Source organism: Pristiophorus japonicus, chromosome 8, assembly GCF_044704955.1.
Source record: "Pristiophorus japonicus isolate sPriJap1 chromosome 8, sPriJap1.hap1, whole genome shotgun sequence".
In the NCBI taxonomy this organism is placed as follows: domain Eukaryota; kingdom Metazoa; phylum Chordata; class Chondrichthyes; family Pristiophoridae; genus Pristiophorus; species Pristiophorus japonicus.
The window spans coordinates 221869339-221892509 of NC_091984.1; the positions used below are offsets into that span (position 1 = coordinate 221869339).

General features: G+C 46.1%; 1 protein-coding gene and 1 pseudogene across 4 annotated transcripts in view; one reads left to right on the top strand and one right to left on the bottom strand.

Annotated features, from left to right (window-relative positions):
• acad11 (acyl-CoA dehydrogenase family, member 11) overlaps positions 1-23171 on the bottom strand; it is a 79658-nt gene that overhangs the window by 50847 nt on the left and 5640 nt on the right. For 3 of the 4 annotated variants that reach the window (XM_070887949.1, XM_070887948.1, XM_070887951.1), the window contains exons 2-8: positions 20019-20228; positions 17756-17901; positions 9776-9967; positions 4394-4552; positions 3397-3556; positions 1649-1790; positions 820-888 (exon numbers count right to left, since the gene is read on the bottom strand). In XM_070887949.1, coding sequence (XP_070744050.1) covers positions 820-888; positions 1649-1790; positions 3397-3556; positions 4394-4552; positions 9776-9967; positions 17756-17901; positions 20019-20214 — 1064 coding nt within the window. In that variant the 5' untranslated portion in view covers positions 20215-20228. The remainder of the gene's footprint in view (positions 1-819; positions 889-1648; positions 1791-3396; positions 3557-4393; positions 4553-9775; positions 9968-17755; positions 17902-20018; positions 20229-23171) is intronic. The other variant, XM_070887952.1, reaches the window with a different exon arrangement.
• LOC139269761 (5S ribosomal RNA) lies at positions 6439-6557 on the top strand (annotated as a pseudogene).

A 23171-nucleotide genomic window follows, 5' to 3' on the forward strand; every position in this document is an offset into this window, starting at 1 on the left:
ATACATCTCCCTTTACTGTGGCTCAATAATGTGCTTCAATGGCACCAAAAGACTGAATGCTTCCACCTGCCACACCAGCTATTTTTTTAAGCATTTGATTAAAACGGATGTTTTAGTGCTGAATGTCGTGCTGTGTATTCACATCTATTCGGAGCTGGGTGAAATTTTCTCTGATGACGCTCCTGTGAAGCGCCTTGGGATGTTTTACTATAGGTACGTTAAAGGTTCTATACAAATGCAAGTTGTTGTTTTGGATATCTAATCATCCTATCAGATCGCAGAGGTGAAAGAAAAGCACCTTGAAACCTACATCACTCAGCTTCCATGCCCACCTTGTTCCTTCAAACAGAGTTCCTTTCTCCTCCTCTCCAATACATTACTCCTACTGTTATATATGGATATGGTAGCATAGTGGTTATGTTACTGGACTAGTAATCCAGAGGCCTGGGGAGTTTAAATTCAATTAGTTAAATAATTCTGGAATTGAAAAGCTAGTATCAGTAATGGTGACCATGAAACTGCAGGATTGTCGTAAAAACCCATCTCATTCATTGAGGTCCTTTAGGGAAGGAAATCTGCCGTCCTTATATATGACTCCAGACCCACAGCAATGTGGCTGACTCTTAACTGCCCTCTGAAATGGCCCAGCGAGTCACTCAGTTGTCAAGAAGGCGGCTCACCACCACCTTCGCAAGGGCAATTAGGGATGGCCAATAAATGCTGGCCTTGCTGCCGATGTCCACATCCCAGAAATTTACTTTAAAAATTACTGATATACACATACTTATGCACTGCAACTACGCAGCTTGACTTTTGTACCTGGGGTCCTCGCAGATGGCAAATGTCTTGGGAACAGGAACTCCTGCGGCTCGAAGAGCTTTCATCACCCTGCATGGACCACAAAATGAAAATGAAACTTCAAGCCTTTATGCAACCGATTAAAACACAGTCGGCAACACGTTGACTGCAAAATAACATTCAGAACAGAGCATAATTAACTGTACATGCCCTCTGCAACCACCCTATTTTTAACCAATTTTCTCTCCTCCTGCCCTAATGTTGCCTATTCTCACTGATATATAGTTCAACAGGTGCTAGAGACTTTCACCCAAAGTTAGACAGTGAGTGTTGGCAGGGGCATCACAACCACACCCGACTATGACGTCATCCAACGCCCACAAATACAGTCCAGCAGGTGATCAAGAACTGGAATTGGTCCAATTTTCCCCTCCTTAGTCCCACGACTGAAGGGTACTGAGGGAATGATCAGCCATGATCTAATTGAATGGTGGTGCAGGCTCGAAGGGCCGAATGGCCTACTCCTGCACCTATTTTCTATGTTTCTATGAAGCCTATAGTGCTTCTAGTGTCAACTCGGCCGAAATCAACTGAATTGGCACAGATGGAAATCCAAGTGGGGACCTTCCTAATCAGTACGGCTCAATACCAGGCAGTACAGTTGCCTACTACTGCATTACGAAGCGATGAGCTGAAAACTTTAATTTTATAAAGTGGCTGGCCCATGGACCCTGGAACTCCCTGCACCTGACAGAATCAAACATTCAGCTCATTGTGCTGCCGACTGAGTGAAGAGGGATTATCAGTTTTGTAAGACACAGACGCTCCCTCCATTTTTCTCACAACTCACCTGTATTCTCTCTCCACTGCGTGTGCTGACTGCAGTAGTTTCCCAGGTGGCTTCTTCCTCAGGACCAGTTGTTGGTCACCACTCTGCACGTGGTATGTGGGGTTGGATTGGCCGTGACTAAACTGCCGGAGAGTCAGCCGCTCTGAAACCAGACACAACCACTTAGCATATCAATCAAACTTCATCAGTACCAATAATTACTATCATGGCAACACTGGTAACTAAAATAACTCTACAGGACATCCGGTGGCATGGTGCACTGCTGAACTATTTTGCTGCTCTACAGAATAGCAGGCGGCAGGTTCTCTCTGGGCAATCAATTCCCAGTGTCAGCCTGGTTATCTAGGAAGGCACAAGCAGGACAATTCAATCTACAATCTTGTGGACACCTGACCAATATTTATCCCTCAATCAACAGAACAAAAACAGATTACCTGGTCATTATCACATTGCTGTTTGTGGGAGCTTGCTGTGTGCAAGTTGGCTGCCACATTTCCCACATTACAACAGTGACTACAGTTCAAAAGTACTTAACTGGCTATAAAGTGTTTTGGGACATCCTGAGGTAATGAAAGGTGCAATGCAAATGCAAGTTTGTTCTTTCTTTCTGAAACAGGGACCAAGGGAGTGCTTTGGGGGGCCGTGCTTAGTAAATTGGGAGACACAAACTCTCAAAATTGAAAAGAGCCCTAACATTTCGCAGTAAACCATTTATTTAAAACAAAGCTTCACTACAAACTAAAATAAGAGAACTCTCCTCATCTGGGAAGGCTGTACGGTCCAATGCCGGGGCATCCAATCAATGTAAGAAGTTAACCCACTGCTTGGTCAAACACTGTCAGCCAATTGCTGCCTCCCTCCTGGGAAAAACAGTTAGTCACTGCAGGAAGTGAGTTGATGCAAAAAGCAACCTGCAGGTGCTACCTTGGAATGAAATCCCCACAGGAACTAAAATAAATTGATGAGAATGGGACAGAGCAGTTGTACAGTAACTCAATACAATAAAAGGCATGACTGGGCACAATAGTGAATGTGTAGTTTTTAAAAAAAAATTTCATTGCCAATCTTTCCAATTCTTTGTCAAATCACAAACGCCAGAGGTCACCTTGCACACATCAAGGATCACTCTGCGCTAATGCTCTTAGCCAAAAGGCCGAGAGCCACTGCACCGTTCCTGGAAGTACTGCAATACCAGGTTCGTGCCATGGAGGTGGATGGGTCAGGCCCCCCACACACCTCCGTGGAGGTGGATGGGTCAATCCACCCCACCCACCTCCTATTTTCATATGTGTAGTTACTCACAGTGCACTTATCTACAGAGTCAGCAGAGAAGCTCCAGGTAATGGCATTTCTAAAACTCCTCTCTCCAAACACAATTCCACAAACTGCAGCTGGCTGGAAGGGGAGCACTCGATCGGAGATTTCTTCCAGTTCAAACAAATGGAAAATCCAGAAAAAAGCATTTCTCCGAGGTGACCAGTTATCCCACATCCCAGCACACCCTGTGTCCGCCATTATTTCATCACACTGTGCATCGCTTCGAATCAATTAATAGAGTGCCGCACTGGATTGAATCTGGTCAAGCATCAGAGTCATTTAGTTATCCAAACAGGGATCATTTCAAAATCATTCTAATAAATAGTGTCCCATTGCAATTAAGTCATTCTACAAATACGCATGCTTGTGGTGTAAACAGTTTGGGATGCTCAGTGTCTGAGTCGGAGCTTGGCGCTGGAGAGTGAACCTACCTGCTGAGCTTAGCCCCAGAGTGGTCTGGAGATACTCCTTCAGACGGTCTGTCGGAATCTCCATGCCCTTACGAACAGCTTGCGTGCCATGCACATAACCGTGCAACGGGAACCCCAACATGGCTTCCAACTCATGAATGGCTGTAGCTATGTCTTCAACCTAGAAATGAAAATGAAACACGTTTTCCATATTGCTCTTCTATATGTGGGAGGGCACTGAGCACCTCGAGTGTCATCGCCGAGAGCATGCAGAACTCCAGCGCAGGCAGCGGAAAGAGCGTGCGGCAAACCTGTCCCACCCACCCTTTCCCTCAACGACTATCTGTCCCACCTGTGACAGGGACTGTGGTTCTCAGATTGGACTGTTCAGCCACCTAAGGACACATTTTAGGAGTGGAAGCAAGTCTTCCTCGATTCCGAGGGACTGCCTATGATGATGATGATGATGATTGCTGTTCAGCTGCAGATTCCCTGCTTTCCGTGTAGCGGTATCAACTTAAACTTAACGTGAATGCAAATATAAACTCTCCACTGGAGCTCTTCCGTAAAAGCAACACTCAATCAGACCATCCATTCAGATCATTTGATTCCTAGTCTGATCTCCAGCTGGAGAAGCTGTTGGCCGCAGTCCCCCTAGTCTAAAATGGGAAAATAAATAAGCCCAGGTTTCCACTCCTGATTGCCAAACAGTCAACCAGAAAATATGTGGGAATAGGATCACGCTGTACTGTGACGGCTCAATGGTGGAATATCCAGCATATAGCTATATATAAAGAATGCTCGGTTGGCCAAGGTACTGGAGGTCTGAGGAAGGTTGTGTAACTGTACCCCAGCAGGAGAAAATGCCATCAGATGATGGAGGGGAAGAAAAGCCAGAATTCATTCCCAGAACACTAATGACGCCTTTACACCTCTCTCTCCAGTCACTTCTCCATTGCGTGCTATGACCCTCCAAATTGTTTCTTTGTGCCCAGCAACTACCAATAGACAGCCTTACCTTAATAGTGCTGATTCCAAGTTGAGCTGCTGTTTTCAGGTTTTGTCCAAGGTCATCGAGGAAAATCGATTCTTCAGGGCGGACATTCAGACGTTCCAAACAGCGCTTGTAAATCTCAGGGCCCGGTTTGGAAACTCCTTCCCGGCAGGACTCGACAATCTAAAAAAAGACTTGCATTTATATAGCGCCTTTCACGACCACCGGATGTCTCAAAGTGCTTTTCAGCCAATGAAGTACATTTGGAGTGTAGTCACTGTTGTAATGTCGGAAACGCGGCAGCCAATGTGCGCACAGCAAGCTCCCACAAACAGCAATGTGATAATGACCAGATAATCTGTTTTTTTGGTTGAGGGATAAATACTGTCCAGGAAACTGGGGATATCTCCCCTACTTTTCTTTGAAATAGTGCCATGGGATCTTTTACATGCACTCAAGAGAGAGAGAGAGCAGACGGGACGTCGGTTTAAAGTTTCATCTGAAAGACAGCACCGCCAACAGTGCAGCACTCCCTCAGCACTGCACTGGATTTTTTTTGTGCTCAAGTTCCTGGAGTGGGACTTGAACCCACAACATTGTGACTCAGAGGTGAGAATGCTACCCTCTGAGCCACATCTGACACTGTGCTGCAATCTGAATCTGCAAAGATTGAAGAAAATGTAAGGAAGCAGTGAAGCGAAAGACCTCGGTTCTCAAACGGATTTGATTCCTGCCTCCATCACTTGCCATCTGCGGACTTGCCTCTGCTGTCCTGTTTGATCAGAGGCAGGAACTTTGATTAACAATATAAATGACAGGCTTTGCGACTCAACGTGATCGATGCAAGTTTACAAAACTATTAATGTTCGTTTATGAAAATAATAAGCATCGTTGCTTAAGTGATTATAGATATGCAGGGAATAACAGATCATGTTTTCAAACCCCCAATGACCATAAAATCTATTCATAACCCTCTGACTTCTACACTATATATTACTGCTCACAATAAAAAAATCTCTTGCAATTTTTGCACTCGTGACACATACACTTATTTATATTGTATCTAAGCAGGCCACTTCAAAAGGATTCTGTGCTTCAACGATATACAACCTCATTATCTTGTGCTATGGCTATTGGCCAAGGAGATCATTATAATCCAGCCCCTAGTCATTTATAACAGAAACATCAACACCTGCCACCCTCATACGTCTGCATAACTTCACTGGCTCAATTTCTCCAACATGCTTCTTACCAGCTCCCCTGCACATCGGCAAATCAACCAGAACCCCACACAAAGTCCTGCCCATCCTCGTCAACCTTTCCTGGTTCAGAATGTTAGCACCTGCAAACCTCTTATGGCTCTATTCCATTCTATCTCTGCAATCTGCTCAGCTCATCTGTTCCAGCAGGCAGGAGTTACTCTTCTGATTCTGAAAAACTGGACATTTCCTCTCCCTCTGCTCCACCGACGGACCAGTCGTTAGGTCCCTGCGCTCTGGAATTCTTTCCCTAGGCCTCTTCATCTTGCCAATTCTCTCCACTCCTTCTACAGCTGCCACAGTGCTCACCTCTTTTACCAGGTTTTAGTCCCCTCCCATAATGCTCTCCCTCCTTCCTTCTTATTGTCCCAACACCCGATTCCCCTGTACAGCACCCGACATGTCTCATTTTGTGGGAAGGGCTATAGAAATGCAACTTGCTGCTGCTTGGGAGACTCTATTGTAGAGTTCATAAAAATACACACGGTCACACATATACTTGCTTAACCAGCATTTCCCATCTGTGGCAGGTGCAGTACTTGAGAAGCATAAGCGAGAATGTCTATCAAGACCATTTCCTAGACAAAAGTATTATTTTTTTATTCATTCATGGGATGTGGGCGTCACTGGCAAGGCCAGCATTTATTGCCCATCCCGAATCCCCTCGAGCAGGTGGTGGTGAGCCACTATTTCAGACGGCAATTAAGAATCAACCACATTGTTGTGGGTCTGGAGTCACATGTAGGCCAGACCGAGTAAGGACGGCAGATATACTTCCCTAAAAGGACATTAGATTTACTTCCCTAAAAGGCTTATGGCCACACTAGCCTGAAAATGCCCGATCTCATCTGATCTCAGAAGCTAAGCAGAGTCAAGCCTGGTTAGTACTTGAATGGGAAACCGCCTGGGAATACCAGGTGCAGTAGGCTTTACAGAGGTCAGAGGGTCTAGTAAGGAGGAGGAACTGAGGAAAATCCTTATTAGTCGGGAAATTGTGTTGGGGAAATTGATGGGATTGAAGGCCGATAAATCCCCAGGGCCTGATGGACTGCATCCCAGAGTACTTAAGGAGGTGGCCTTGGAAATAGCGGATGCATTGACAGTCATTTTCCAACATTCCATTGACTCTGGATCAGTTCCTATCGAGTGGAGGGTAGCCAATGTAACCCCACTTTTTAAAAAAAGGAGGGAGAGAGAAAACAGGGAATTATAGACCGGTCAGCCTGACCTCAGTAGTGGGTAAAATGATGGAATCAATTATTAAGGATGTCATAGCTGCGCATTTGGAAAGAGATGACATGATACGTCCAAGTCAGCATGGATTTGTGAAAGGGAAATCATGCTTGACAAATCTTCTGGAATTTTTTGAGGATGTTTCCAGTAGAGTGGACAAGGGAGAACCAGTTGATGTGGTATATTTGGACTTTCAGAAGGCTTTCGACAAGGTCCCACACAAGAGATTAATGTGCAAAATTAAAGCACATGGATTGAGAACTGGTTGTCAGACAGGAAGCAAAGAGTCGGAGTAAATGGGTACTTTTCAGAATGCCAGGCAGTGACTAGTGGGGTACCGCAAGGTTCTGTGCTGGGGCCCCAGCTGTTTATACTGTACATTAATGATTTAGACGAGGGGATTAAATGTAGTATCTCCAAATTTGCAGATGACACTAAGTTGGGTGGCAGTGTGAGCTGCGAGGAGGATGCTATGAGGCTGCAGAGTAACTTGGATAGGTTAGGTGAGTGGGCAAATGCATGGCAGATGAAGTATAATGTGGATAAATGTGAGGTTATCCACTTTGGTGGTAAAAACAGAGAGACAGACTATTATCTGAATGGTGACAGATTAGGAAAAGGGGAGGTGCAACGAGACCTGGGTGTCATGGTACATCAGTCATTGAAGGTTGGCATACAGTTGCAGCAGGCGGTTAAGAAAGCAAATGGCATGTTGGTCTTCATAGCGAGGGGATTTGAGTACAGGGGCAGGGAGGTGTTACTACAGTTGTACAGGGCGGGCCTTGGTGAGGCCACACCTGGAGTATTGTGCACAGTTTTGGTCTCGTAACTTGAGGAAGGACATTCTTGCTATTGAGGGAGTGCAGCGAAGGTTCACCAGACTGATTCCCAGGATGGCGAGACTGACATATCAAGAAAGACTGGATCAACTGGGCTTGTATTCACTGGAGTTCAGAAGAATGAGAGGGGACCTCATAGAAACGTTTAAAATTCTGATGGGTTCAGACAGGTTAGATGCAGGAAGAATGTTCCCAATGTTGGGAAAGTCCAGAACCAGGGGTCACAGTCTAAGGATAAGGGGTAAGCCATTTAGGACCGTTATGAGGAGAAACTTCTTCACCCAGAGAGTGGTGAACCTGTGGAATTCTCTATCACAGAAAGTTGTTGAGGCCAATTCACTAAATATATTCAAAAAGGAGTTAGATGTAGTCCTTACTACTAGGGGGATCAAGGGGTATGGCGAGAAAGCAGGAATGGGATACTGAAGTTGCATGTTCAGCCATGAACTCATTGAATGGCGGTGCAGGCTAGAAGGGCCGAATGGCCTACTCCTGCACCTATTTTCTATGTTCCTATGTTCGTGAACCAGATGGATTTTTACGACAATCCGGTAGTTACATGGTCACCATTACTGACACTAGCCTTTTACACCAGATTTTTTTTTTTTAAATTAACTAAATTTAAATTCCCCAGCTGCCGTGGTATGATGCTCACCAATACAATATTCAGTGAAGATCCTTTTTATTTAGCACTTTCATCTCTTGTAGATGGAACTGAAAGGCAGACGCACACATCACTTCCAAGTTATCACTTACACCCCCGTAGCCGACCAGCAAGAGGTGCCAGAGGCCGACAACGTATGACGAGACCAAGTTCCTCTCCTCTTTGCTGAGCGATGCCACGGGCTCCACTTAATGGGCCCAAGTTTTCAAACGGCGCCGGAAAAAAAACTCGCGATTCTGGAGCGCCCTGCAGCTCCATGTCTGTTTGGTGCGGCGCCCAGGGGGGCGGAGCCTACACTCGCGCCGATTTTGTAAGTGGGAGGGGGCGGGTACTATTTAAATTTGTTTTTTTCCTTGCCGGCAACGCTGCGCGTGCGCGTTGGAGCGTTCGCGCACACGCAGTGTGAAGGAAACATTGGCACTCGGACATTTTTGTAGTTCTTTGTAGCTGTTTAATTTTTGAACATTTTTTAATAAAAGCACATTGCCATCAGCACATCAGCACTGAGGCTTCTTGCAGCAGTGAGAAGGCTGCAGGAAGCCTCAGAAAGTTGAGGCAGCCGTTTCCCCCCCCGCCCGCCGCGGGAATGAACGGCTCCCTCCTCCCCCCCCCCCCCCCCCCGGGAACAAACAGCTTCCTCCTCCCCCCCCCCCCCCCCCCCCGCGGGAACGAACGGCTGCCTCCTTTCCCCCCACCCCACGGCTGCCTTGTTTTGTGAGGCTTCCTGCAGCATTCTCCCTGGCTGAAGCACTTTCACACAGGTAGGAAGATGGTTTATTTAATCTTTTCTTTGCTTATAAATTTTTATTCAGGTTGGATTTATTTGTATAATATTTGTAGAAGTATAAATAAGGATTTATTATAGAATTTAATGACTGCCCTTCCCCCCCCCCCCACCTCGTTCTGGACGCCTAATTTGTAACCTGCGCCTGATTTTTTAGACAAGGTTTTTTCAGTTCTACAAAAATCTTCACTTGCTCCATTCTAAGTTAGTTTGGAGTACATTTTCACTGTGGAAACTTTGAAATCAGGCTTCAGTGGCCGGACACGCCCCCTTTTGAAGAAAAAATTCTGTTCCAAAGTGAAACTGTTCTACCTGACTAGAACTGCAGAAAAAAAAATGTGGAGAATTGCGATTTCTAAGATAGTCCGTTCTCCACCAGTTGCTCCTAAAAATCAGGCGCAAATCATGTGGAAACTTGGGCCCAATGTTTCTCTGCTCAACGTAACTCCGACCAGGACTCGAGGCGAAGTCTGTTCCCCGCTCTGTGGCACCGAGTGCCAGCACACCAACGCTCGGCACTGCTGCATCAATAAGTAGTTCTAATCAGAGTTTTCCTTTTCGCACCTACCACAGCAGAGATGCATGAAAGGAAATCAAATCCTGAAGTGCTTGATGAATTGTACTCACCACATCAAAATGAACTTTCTCCACGGGCAAGAAACTCTGGCCTTTGAGCCAGAAGTTATTAGTCAGTACAGCAGTTTGCAGTCCCTCCGCCCGGATACACTGGATCGCTTCTCTCATCCCAGGAGAAGCCGGATTATGCAGCTGACTTGTCAGGTCGAATAAATAGGACTGGACTGGATCAACGGTCTGATTCTGTGTCAAGAAAAGGAAAACTGTTAGAGCTAGTGACAGAGAGAAGCAATCTGTGAGAGAAAGAGAGAGAGAGAGTGAGAGCAAAAGAAAGTCAAGAAAGAGAAACAGCAAGAGCAAGAAACAGCACACGAGAGAAAATAAAGAGAGAAAATAAAGAAAGCGAACCGGGAGAGCATGAATGGCAACGGGATGGCAGTGGCAAAAGTCTGAGTGAGGCTGGCTGCGAAACCAGAAATGAGAGCAAAATAAAAGATGAAGGGTTGGTCGTGATTTGGGGATAGGGATGGAAAGGGAGACAGAGAGTGCATGTGTGCAAGACCAGGGAAACTGAGAACAAGGTGAACAAGGCAATGAAGAAAGGGATGAAGATGCAGAAAGGTGGAGCAAGACTGGGCTGAGACCATGAGTTGCAGTACTCCTGTAGGTTAAGGATTTGTGACTACAATTCCCCATGTCCCAAGTATCAGATATAGGCCATGCTGTCAGCTTGGTGATGATGTGAAGGGTGGCCAATCAAGCTGGACGATTCATGCACAGCAAGGTCAGGCCATTCAGACTTCCTATTGGCTGGTTACACAGTAGCACTGGGAACAGTGTTGAACAGAAAGGCCTTCAAAGGGACAACAAAAAAAGGTGAAAACACGACACCGAAAGAGACAATATAACAAGAAAAAAGGAAAAGGAAAGAAGAAAAGAAAAAGAAAAAGAAGAAAAAAGAAGAAAGGAAAAGAAAGGAAAGACTTAGAAACATAGAAACAAGGTGCAGGAGTGGGCCATTCAGCCCTTCGTGCCTGCACCACCATTCAATATGATCATGGCTGATCATGCTGTTATTGCATTTATGTAGCACCTTTCACAACCACCGGACGTCTCAAAGCGCTTTACAGCCAATTAAGTACTTTTTGAAATGCAGTCACTGTTGTAATGTGGGAAACACAGTTGTTAATTTGCACACAGCAAGCTCCCACAAACTGCAATGTGATAATGACCAGATAATCTGTTTTTGTTGTTGATTGAGGGATAAATATTGGCCCAGGACACCGGGGATAACTCCGCTGCTCTTCTTCAAAATAGTGCCGTGGGATCTTTTACATCTGCCTGAGAGAGCAGACAGGACCTTGGTTTAACATCTCATCCGAGAGACAGCACCTCTGACAGTGCGGCACTCCCTCAGCACTGCACTGGAGTGTCAGCCTAGATTTATGTACTCAAGTCCCTGGAGTGGGATTTGAACCCACTACCTTCGAGATTCAGAGACAAGCATGCTATCCACTGAGCCACAGCTGACACTATCGCTTTGTGGGTAGCACGCTGACAAGAGATGATACAGGAAAAGAAAAACAGCAGAGGCATTACAAATGAGAAAATTTTTTTTTTTTTTTTTTTAAAAAGGTGGAACACAACAATGTGGGATCTGTACCGCTGAATGGGAATGGAAAGCAATGCAGCATTTTAGGAATGCAAAATATGGGTAAATCACCCCACCATCCACACCTCACAGTGAACCCACATTCCTGGTCACTAATCAGCAGAAAGCTCACGAAATGGGCAGTGAATGAAAAGGGAGAAAGATGCAAGGGAAGCAGGGGTGGCCAGGAATGGACAGAGAAAACAGGGAACAATTTACCAGGACAGTCAATCCTACGCTCACGCAGTCTGAAGGCCTGAGTTCCACACAGTCAGCTTTGTCTGTATCAGTGTAAATTGTTCTTTACACATAATCTCTGTACTAGATGCATGAGAATAATATCTGAACGAGTCGTAGTTGTCTTTATTTTCACATACAGGCCCCAAACAAAAGGGGATCGGAGACAGGCAGACAAACATACAGTTGACGACAGACTAAGAACTTACAGCTCCCCCAATCTTTTGCCCTTTTCTCCTGAAGACACTGACATTAGTACCTTTTGACAAGTGGTTGCTCTTTAGATGCGAGCCCACATAATGTGGCTACTTGAGTGTTGTAAAGTCCTGTCCCCTCAGCACAGATTCACACGAGGCATGTAGTGAAGTCAAGGTCACTCTGGTCCTGCACCTTTATTTCACAGCTCTGGAATGCTGCACTTGCCTGAGACCTGCCCTTATATACCTGTCTCTTGCAAGTGCACCCCTGGTGGTAAGGTATGCTGGTGGTTACAGGTCATATCTTATTACAGTCATGTATAGCATGTTAGGATACAGTTATATATAATAATGTAAGATACATGACATCACCCTCCCCCAAGGACTTATTGTCTTTATAGGTTCAATCTCTCAGGTGGTCTACACTCTCGCGTGGAGCGTCTGAGTTGTAGTTCAGTTGTTTGCCTTGGTGTCTGTTTTTCTTTGGGTGTGGTTGCTGGTATCTCGCCTGGGCTGTCTGTTTCGATTGGTGTGATTGTTGTTTACTCGCCTGGGCTGTCTGTTGGGATTGCCCTTTCCTCAGGTTGTTCCCTCTGTCTGTCCACCAGGTGTGGTGCGAGTTCCACATTGTAGTCTGCCTCTGGTTCTGCAGTGTTGTTGGTAAATCTGCTTTTGACTTGGTCGACATACCTCCGGCAGGTTTTGCCATTGTCCATTTGTACTACCAGTAGCCTGTTTCCTTCCTTGCCCGTTACTGTCCTGCAAGCCATTTGGGACCCCTGCCATAGTTTAGTACAAACACTTTGTCCCCTATCTCATTCCATCTCCCCCTCGAATTTCTGTCATGGTACTCAGTCAGCTTACGGCGCTTTGCCTCAACAATTTTGTGCATGTCTGGGAGGATTAATGAGAGCCTTGTTTTTGAATTCCTTTTCATCAACAGTTGCACGGGGGGGATCCCAGTCAATGAGTGTGGATGAGATCTGTATGCCAGCAGCAGTCGCGACAGGCAACCCTGCAGCGTGGGACCCTGGATTTTAAGCATGCCTTGTTTAATGATTTGCACTGCTCTCTCCGCTTGGCCGTTGGAGGCCGGCTTGAACGGTGCCTTGTTGATGTGATTTATGCCGTGGTCAATTATAAAGTCTTGGAATTCTGCGCTGGTGAAGCACGGACCATTGTCACTGACCAATATGTCAGGGATTCCGTGTGCTGCAAACATGGTTGCGAGGCTCTCCACAGTGGTGGAGGTTGTGCTCGAGTTTAAAAGAGTGCATTCGATCCACTTTGAAAATGCATCTACAACTACGAGGAACATTTTTCCCATGAATGGGCCCGCATAGTCTACGTGCACCCGCAACCACGGTTTGGTAGGCCAGGGCCAGGGGCTCAGTGGAGCCTCCCTGGGAGCATTGCTGAGTTGGGCACAAATGGTGCACCTTCGGACGCAGAGCTCCAAGTCCGCGTCAATACCAGGCTACCAGATGTGGGATCTGGCTATGGCCTTCATGAGAACGATGCCCGGTTGCTCGCGGTGGAGCTCCGGACAAATGTCTCTCTGCCTCTCAGAGGCATGACTACTCGGCTGCCCCAGTCTGCTTGTAGTGATAGCTCATGCATGCGCCTGTGAAAGGGTTTTAATTCCTCGGGGCAGGCATCGCGAGCCTCTGCCCAGTCACTGGTTAGGCCACATCTTTTTACTAAGGATAACGTGGAGTCGCTGCCCGTCCAGGCTCTGATTTGGCGAGCCGTCATGGGCGAACCTGTGGACTCAAAGGTATTGATTGCCATGACTATCTCACAGTCCTGTTCGTCAGACCCTTCCGTGGTCGCCAGGGGTAGCCTGCTGAGCGCGTCGGCACAGTTGTCTGTGCCTGGTCTGTGCCTTATGGTATAGTCATAGGACGCCAGCATAAGTGCCTACCGTTGAATTCGCGCCGAGGCGTTGGCTTTTATTGCCTTGCTCTCGGATAGGAGGGACGTGAGGGGCTTGTGGTCGGTTTCTAACGCGAACTTGGCCCCGAAAAGGTATTAGTGCATCTTTTTGACACCGTACACGCACGCGCCTCCTTTTCTACCATTCCGTACCCGCGCTCCGCCCGCGAAAGTGAGCTGGAGGCATAAGCTATGGGTTGTAATTTGCCCGCACTATTGACATGTTGCAAAACGCACCCGACCCCATACGCTGACGCATCGCATATGAGAACTAGCTTTTTACCTGGGACAAAGAAAGTCAAAATACTGTTGGAACACAGAAGGTTGCGTGCCTTATTGAAGGCGCGTTCCTGGGCGTCCCCCCAAAACCAATCGCACCCCTTCCTGAGTAGCACGTGAAGAGGCTCCAGCAGCGTGCTTAAGTTCTGCATAAAGTTCCCAAAGTAATTGAGTAGCCTGAGAAAAGTGCGCAGTTCTGAGACATTCCGGGGCCTGGGTGCCAGGCGAATTGCTTCTGTTTTGGACTCTGTTGGGCGGATTTCATCAGCGGCAATCCGTCTGCAAAAAAATTCAACCTCGGGTGCGAGAAACAGGCACTTAGACCTACCCGATCCAACCGCTTTAGTACTTCCTCCAAATTACGGAGATGGGAGTCGGTGTCCCTGCCCGTGATAAGTATATCATCTTGAAATACAACTGTCCCCAGGATGGACTTGAGCAGACTCTCCATGTTGCGCTGGAATATGGCAGCTGCCGACCTGATGCCGAATGGGCATCGATTGTACATGAAAAGGCCTCGATGTGTGTTGATGGTGGTGAGTAGCTTGGATTCCTCGGTCAATTCTTGCGTCATATTCGCAGATGTGAGGTCTAATTTTGAGAAAAGTTTACCTCCAGCCAATGTGGCAACTAAGTCCTCCGCTCTGGGCAGCAGGTACTGATCCTGTAGGGAGACTCTGTTTATGATAGATTTGTAGTCCCCATAGATTCGTACGGATCCATCAGGCTTCATGACTGGGACGATGGGACTTGCCCAGTCGCTAAATTCCACAGGTGATATAATGCCTTCCCGCAAAAGCCTGTCTAGTTCGTGTTCACTCTTTTCCCTCATCACATAGGGTACAGCTCTGGCCTTGTGATGGACCGGTCTAGCATCCTGTGTGATGTAGATTTTGACTTTGGCCCCTTTGAAAGTGCCCACACCTGGCTGAAAGGGATGTTCAAATTGCTTTATAACTGTTGAGCAGGAGGTCCGTTCTTCCAATGACATGGCATGGACATCATCCCATTTCCAGTTTGCCAGCCAGCTTCTCCCCAGCAGTGCTGGGGGGTCTCCGGGGACAATCCACAGGGGAAGTCGGTTCACTGTCCCTTTGTGTGTGACAGAGAGCATGGCGCTGCCAAGGACTGGTACGATTTCTTTGGTATAGGTCCTTAGTGTGGTGTCAACCCTTGTGAGTTTTGGTCTGTCTCTTTTATGCAGCCACAGTTGTTCAAATTGTTGAGCGCCCATGATAGATTGACTCGCTCCCATATCCAGCTCCATGTTGACAGATATCCCGTTGAGTAGGACCCTCATCATTATAGGAGGCGTCCTGTTGTAGGAGCAGCGGCCATTGATCGTGTTGACCCGCTGTACACCGGTGTCCCGGGTACTGTCCCCACCATCTTCTGGTCCGCTTTCCGACCCATCCGATTCGTATACCAGCCGAGCTGCCGTTTTTTTGCACATGCGGGCCAAATGCCCTGTATATTCACAATTTCTGCAAACAGCCTGCTGAAATCAACATCCCCTTGCCGAGTGCCCACCCCCACACCTCCAGCACAGACCTGTTCCATTGTTCAAAGAGTTTCCAAAGAATGAGCTGCGTCTGGCTGATCTCTCTTGAGCTTCTCTCAGTTTGTCGTTGATTGCTCGCATTGTGGGTTGATGAGGTGTGAACGGCCATTCCTGTGGCCCTTGATGGCTTCTGCCAGTTCTCCCGGTTTTGTCTGTGTGTGGGGGTAGCAGCTTGTTTAGTGCTGTGAACTTCTTGTTCCAATATTTCGTTAGTTGTCGTACCTGCATCGTTTCTTCTTCCCCTACCAAGAATGTCTGTGCAACCAGTGCTGCTGCCTCGAAGGTCAGGTTCTTGGTCTCTATGAGCTTTCGGAATATGCCTGCGTGCCCTATTCCTTCAATGAAAAGTCTCTCAGCATTTCTCTCCTCAGTTCATCGGAGAACTCACATAAACTAGCCAACCTCCGAAGTTCCTCCTCGAAGTCGGGTATGCTCTGGCCCACACAGCGTCTGTAGTTGTAGAACCTGTGTCTGGCCATGTGTAGGCTGCTCGCTGGCTTCAGGTGGTCTCTTACCAGTGTGCTCAATTCTTCAAACGACTTGCTTGCTGGTTTCTCGGGTGCCAACAGATCCTTCATTAAAGCGTATGTTTTTGAGCCACAGCTGGTCAAGAGATGCGCTCTTCTCTTGTCTGCCTTATCGTCACCTAACCAGTCTTTGGTTACAAAGCTTTGCTGGAGCCTTTCCATAAAGTCCTCCCAATTGTCTCCCACATTGTACTTTTCATCTGATCCGTTGTTCGCCATTCTGTGGATTCTGTAATCCCGTAACCCGTCGCCACTGGCATGTAGTGAAGTCAAGGTCACTCTGGACCTGCACCTTTATTTCACAGCTCTGGAATGCTGCACTTGCCCGAGACCTGCCCTTATATACCTGTCTCTTGCAAGTGTATCCCTGGTGGTAAGGTATGCTGGTGGTTACAGGTCATATCTTATTACAGTCATGTATAGCATGTTAAGATACAGTTATATATAATAATATAAGATACATGTCAAGTGTGCAGGAAGGAACTCCCAGCAGAACCCTCTCCCCACCTAACAAATAGGAGGGAAGAAAGGTAAACCAAGAAATAATGCCAAACTTAGGTTTTAAACGTGAATGAGGACTGTTAAACCGAGGAAGGCACGGAGCCCCACAGTTCTGAAGCCCTGAAACAGGTGTTAAAATAATAGACAATGCACCGAGTTTGATTTCAACGCAGCAGGAATGTACAACAACAACTTGTATTTGTATAGCGCCTTTAATATAGTAAAACGTCCCAAGGTGCATCATAGGAGTATTATAAGACAAAAAAATTTGACATCGAGCCACATTAGGAGAAATTAGGGCAGGTGACCAAAAACTTGGTCAAAGAGGTAGGTTTTAAGGAGCGTCTTAAAGGAGGAAAGAGAGGTGGAGAGGTTTAGGCAGGGAGTTCCAGAGCTTGGGGCCTAGGCAACAGAAGGCACGGCCACCAATGGGTGAGTGATTATAATCAGGGATGCTCAACAGGGCAGAATTAGAGCGTAGATATCTCGGGGGGCTTGTAGGGCTGAAGGAGATTACAGAGATAGGGAGGGGCGAGGCCATGGAGGGATTTGAAAACAAGGATGAGAATTTTGAAATTGGGGAGTTGCTTTAAATGGGAGGCAATATAGGTCAGTGAGCACAGTGGCGATGGGCGGGTGGTACTTGGTGCTATTTAGGACACAGATGTAGAGAAGGAGGAGCATGTAGAATTGTAGTTGCAACTTATAAGGAATGAGTCAAAATGTTCAGGAGGTACACTGGCCACGGTATCATCAATAAAAGAGAAATAATTTAGAAGTGAACTAATAGATCATGTTAAAGGGGCATACGAGGCAACCTGGCTGTTTATATATGCTCCCTAACGCAGGGTACTGTGGATGATTGCAGTACTACACTTATTGACCCAGCTGGGATCAGCCAGCTCAGCACTGCTCAGGAAAAAGACACTGCACCCTTTTGACGAGTGTGGCTGATTATTGCACTGGTAGCTGCTTCACTCCCTAGGTTATTGGGGGGAGCCTCGTGAGAGGGAACTAGACAGCCACAAAGAGTACCTCAGCAGCAGGCAGTATCCTCAGGAGAGGAGGCAAGAAAATTGTCGGGGGAAATGGGAGAATTGTTATTTTGAACCCGAGACATCAGACTCAATATAGAATACTTACTGCTGCCCCCTCTTTGCTGCACACTTTTACAAGCTCCTCGAACGTTAGTTTCCCTCTCATGCACCGGTCCCAGGCAACATGTTTCTCTCCAGATAATATAGTTTGCCAGATCGATCCAGCCTTAAGATTATTCTTCAGCTCCCACTCTATTGAATACAAGGGCACAGGTCACGGATTACAGAATACTGGAGGTGGAGGAGCTATAAAACCTGTATAAAACGATGTCTCCGCAAGATCCTGCAAATCCCCTGGGAGGACAGACGCACCAACGTTAGCGTCCTCGGCCAGGCCAACATCCCCAGCACTGAAGCACTGACCACACTTGACCAGCTCTGCTGGGCAAGCCACATTGTTCGCATGTCTGACACAAGACTCCCAAAGTAAGCGCTCTACTCAGAAGTTCTACACGGCAAGCGAGCCCAAGAAGGGCAGAGGAAACGTTTCAAGGACACCCTCAAAGCCTCCTTGTTAAAATGCAACATCCCCACCGACACCTGGGAGTCCCTGGCCAAAGACCGCCCTAAGTGGAGGAAGAGCATCTGGGAGGGCGCTGAGCACCTCGAGTCTCGTCGCCGAGAGCATGCAGAAACCAAGCGCAGGCAGCGGAAGGAGCGTGCGGCAAACCAGTCCCACCCACCCTTTCCTTCAACGACTGTCTGTCCCACCTGTGACAGAGACTCCCGCATTGGACTGTTTAGTCACCTAAGAATTCATATTTAGAGTGGAAGCAAGTCTTCCTCGATTTCAAGGGACTGTCTATGATGATGATGATACAGTGGGCACTCTACAGCTATTTCAACTAAAGCAAAACTAAAGAATGTAACAAATTACAGAATTTACTATATTTCATATTTTCCTACTCACAGCTGCCTCCTTTAAGTACAGGTATTCCACCCCCGCCAACCAGCACAGCGAAGGGAGCAGAAAACCTGATCCTGGTCCTTCATTACTAACACTCTGAAATCTTCCAGTAGGAAAGGTGCAAAAGCAGCCAAGGAAGGAGTCTGTCCACTTTGCTCCCTTCAAAGTGCTTGGTCTTAACTTATTACTTCCCTTACCCACAGCTGAGGTAAGGAATGCAGAATTGCATGTGCAACCCTTTGCCCTATCTCTCCATCTACGAGATGATTCAAGGACCTCCATAAATGCAAGTTCTAGTTCTATTCCATCATGCCCACGATTACAGATTTTAAAAACCTTGCTTGAAAGGTGTGACGTGATGAAGGTTGGATATCATACTTTAGCTGATGTAGCAGGCAGGCAGATTTGGTTGGGTTAGAGGTGCACTGGACAACAGGAGCATTTCACCCCCCACCATCCAATGCCAATTTTCTCCTGGTGGTAGTTGACTCCTTGCTGGGGCATAGCTCCATGGCTTCTTCAGTAACTTGCCCAAGTGGCAATTATTCAACTATGAGCCTGGACATTGATCACTTACAGGCTATTCAACCACAGGTGGCACCACAGCCAAGCCCAGTGCTCACAAGAAATTAACATGAGGAAAGTCATTTGACCCAGCTTAATTCATTCATCCAAAAAGACATTATAAATTCCACCATTTCACCATCTAATTGTTTTTTCAATGATTCCATGGTTTTCACTTCCACTCCTCCATGAAAGTCCATTCCAAGTTAATCACACAGTGTGTAGAACTAATTCTTGATAGCAGTCTTAAATTTACCTTTTACTAATTTCAACCAATGCTCCCTCATCCTACCCAGTTTAATTTAAAGCAATATTCCGTATTTACCTTTTTCCATTTCCTTATCCAAGACCTCTACAAGATCACCTCTCAGATACCTCCTTTCCAGCTGAAAAGCCCAGGTTTCTCCAGTCTTTTCATAGCTCCGACCCTTACTGCTAGAAATCAGCCTCCTGATTCCTCTCTGCACTACTTCCAGTGCACGAAGGTCTTTCTTTCTCAGTGACCAGAACTGTAGCTTTCCCAACATCCATACATGCCCACTTCCTTAATGGACAGTATTCAAGGGAAGCAACCGTGGTCAATGTTTTCCCTCTCCAGCCCGAGGCCATTGAGGCAAATGATATCGCCTCTAGCATTCTCCCAGATTTGATCAGTTAATTGAGCACATATCAGGCATGGTCACCGAGATCTTCATGGTCTCATTGAGCCAAAAGGGATCATTTTTGAGTGTCCCCATTGTTAGATAAAAGATGCCACTCCATTAACAAACCTGTAAAAGTTCACTTCCGAAGGATTTAATTTTAAAAAGACCAAAAAAATGTCTGCACATCGGCTCACCAGCAGCCAGCTTGTACGGAGAAGGAATGAGAACTCCGCCCATGTCAAAAATCACAGCCTTGTACTGCCGAGGGTCGGAGTGCTTCTGTCGCGACGAGACCCACCACGAGACATGTGGGTGTTTGCACAGGGGCACCACTCTCTGTGCTTTGGCCAAGATATAGCGCGGAGCACGGAACATTCCAGAGACAGACATGCTGGTGGGAGTCGCTGTGGAAAGAAACAGAGGTTACAAAATGGGGGCCACAAAACAAACTGCAGCAAATATTTCCCAACAGAGAGCCCGCGAGTGCTGAAGCTGCTACAGTCAGAACACTGGAATAGGAAACTTTAGGTCACTTCCAGTGCAGTGCTGAGGGAGTGCTGCACTGTCGGAGGGGCCGTCTTTTAGATGAGACGTTAAACCAAGGCCCCGTCTGCCCTGTCAGGTGGACGTAAAAGATCCCGTGGCATTATTCGAAGAAGAGCAGGGGAGTTATCCCCAGTGTCCTGGCCAATATTTATCCCTCAACCAACATAACAAAAACAATTTATCTAGTTATTATCATATTGCTGTTTGTGGGAGTTTGCTGTGCGTAAATTGGCTGCTGCGTTTCCCACATTACAACAGTGACTACACTCCAAAAGTACTTCATTGGCTGTAATGCGCTTTGAGATGTCTGGTGGTCATGAAAGGCGCTATATAAATGTAAGTCTATCCATCTATCTCTACTTGCCAACATCAGGGAAATAAAGTAAGAAGAAAACTGGCATGGAACTGACAGGGACAGGGGCTTAGAAGGTGGAGTCCTTTTGTTTTCTCATTTCCATTAGTGTGTGTGGAGCAACAAAACTATAATCCCACTCTCTGCCCCACTCATTTCCTGACCTCGCCCAGCTTTGACCTCAGAAGGGGATAACTCTATTCTGTATCAATGACATCACACCACACTACGAGGAACACACTGGCCAATGTACAAAGTAGTGACAGCAAAAAGAATCCCAAAGTACTCTTGCATCTCCCTTGTCCAGCCTGCAACAAACTCCCAGGTGTCTATTTCTATATATAAACCCATCTGACTCACTCAATTAGATCCTAACCCATAATCAACACCTGTATCTATTCCCTAGTTACATCTTCATTATGTTTGGTGTTTGTTCTATTGGGGTTGATAGCTCTTGTGATGCACTGATACTGCTGCCCTGACACTAATCAGACTTATATACTGGGACAAAACTAAAATACTTGCAACAATTGTAGCTCTTATTATAATCCAACACCACACAGTTGGAGATATATAACACACATACGTGTATATATAATATACATGCATATACACACATATACACGCACGTATATACACACAATTATATATACACACACGTATATATACATATACACATACGTATATACACACACATATATACACACACACATACACATATATACATACATACACACACATACAGATACAAACACACAGGCAGATACAAACACACATGCAGATACAAACACACAGGCAGATACAAACACACACACGTATATATATATACATACCACACATATACACACACATGTATATATATATATATATATATACACACGTCATCATCAAAGGCAGTATATTATATATACACACACGTGTGTGTGTGTGTGTATATGTATTACACTTGTGTGTGTCTGTGTGTATATGTGTATATATATACACACACGTGCGTAATTATGTGTGTATATACACACACATGTGCATGTGTGTATACACGTGTGTGTATATACACACACATACACACGTATATATACACGCGTGTGCGAATAAACGCGCGCGTGTATATACGTGTGCGCGCATGTGTATACGCGCGCGCGTGCGTGTGTATACGTGCACGTGTGTATATACGCGCGCGTGTGTATGTGTGTATATACGCGCGCGAGTGTGTATATGCGCGTGTGTATGTGTGTATATACGCGTGTGTGTGTATATACACGTGCATATGTGTGTGTGTATATACGCGTGTGTGTATGTGTGTATATACACGTGTATATATATATATATATATACGCACATGTCACACACCCGTATGTGCATATATATATATATATACAGACGTATGTGCGTGTGTATACGCACGTGTGTATATATGCACACGTATGCGTGTGTATATATGCACATGTATGTGTGTGTGTATATGCATGTGTGTGTGTGTATATGCACGTGTGTGTGTGTGTGTGTGTGTATGCACATGCACACACATATATACACCTGCATATACACGTATAGATACACACGCAAAAGTATACACATGCATACGCATGCATATGCATACGCATACGCACGCATATGCATACATATAAGTACTCGTGCATACCCATATACATGCATGCGCACGTACCCATATGCATGCATGCGTACATAACCATACATGCATGCACACATAACCATACATGTGTGCATGCATGCACATACTTGCATGCACGCATACACATACATGCATGAACACATACATGAACACATGCACGGCATGCACACACACGGATATGCATGCACACACACACAGACATGCATGCACACATACATGCATGCACACATACACACACATATATACATATAAGAACATAAGAAAAAGGAACAGGAGTAGGCCATAAGGCCCCTCGAGCCTGCTCCACCATTCAATAAGATCATGGCTGATCTGATCATGGACTCAGCTTTGCTTTCCCGCCCGCTCCCCATAACCCCTTATCGTTTAAGAAACTGTCTATTTCTGTCTTAAATTTATTCAATGTCCCAGCTGCCACATCTGTCTGAGGCAGCGAATTCCACAGATTTACAACCCTCAGAGAAGAAGTTTCTCCTCATTTCTGTTTTAAATGGGCGGTCCCTTATTCTAAGATCATGCCCTCTAGTTCTAGTCTCCCCCATCAGTGGAAACATCCTCTCTGCATCCACCTTGTCAAGCCCTCCTCATAATCTTAGACGTTTCGATAAGATCACCTCTCATTCATCTGATTTCCAATGAATAGATTATATATATGTATACACACACACACACACATACATATACACATATATATGATGGAGGGAAAGGAGTACTTTGATGCTCACCCCTGGTTTTGTGGTTCTAGGGCAATTCAGATTTGGAATATTTTAGTCACTACCGATCTCACTAACTTGCTCAGTA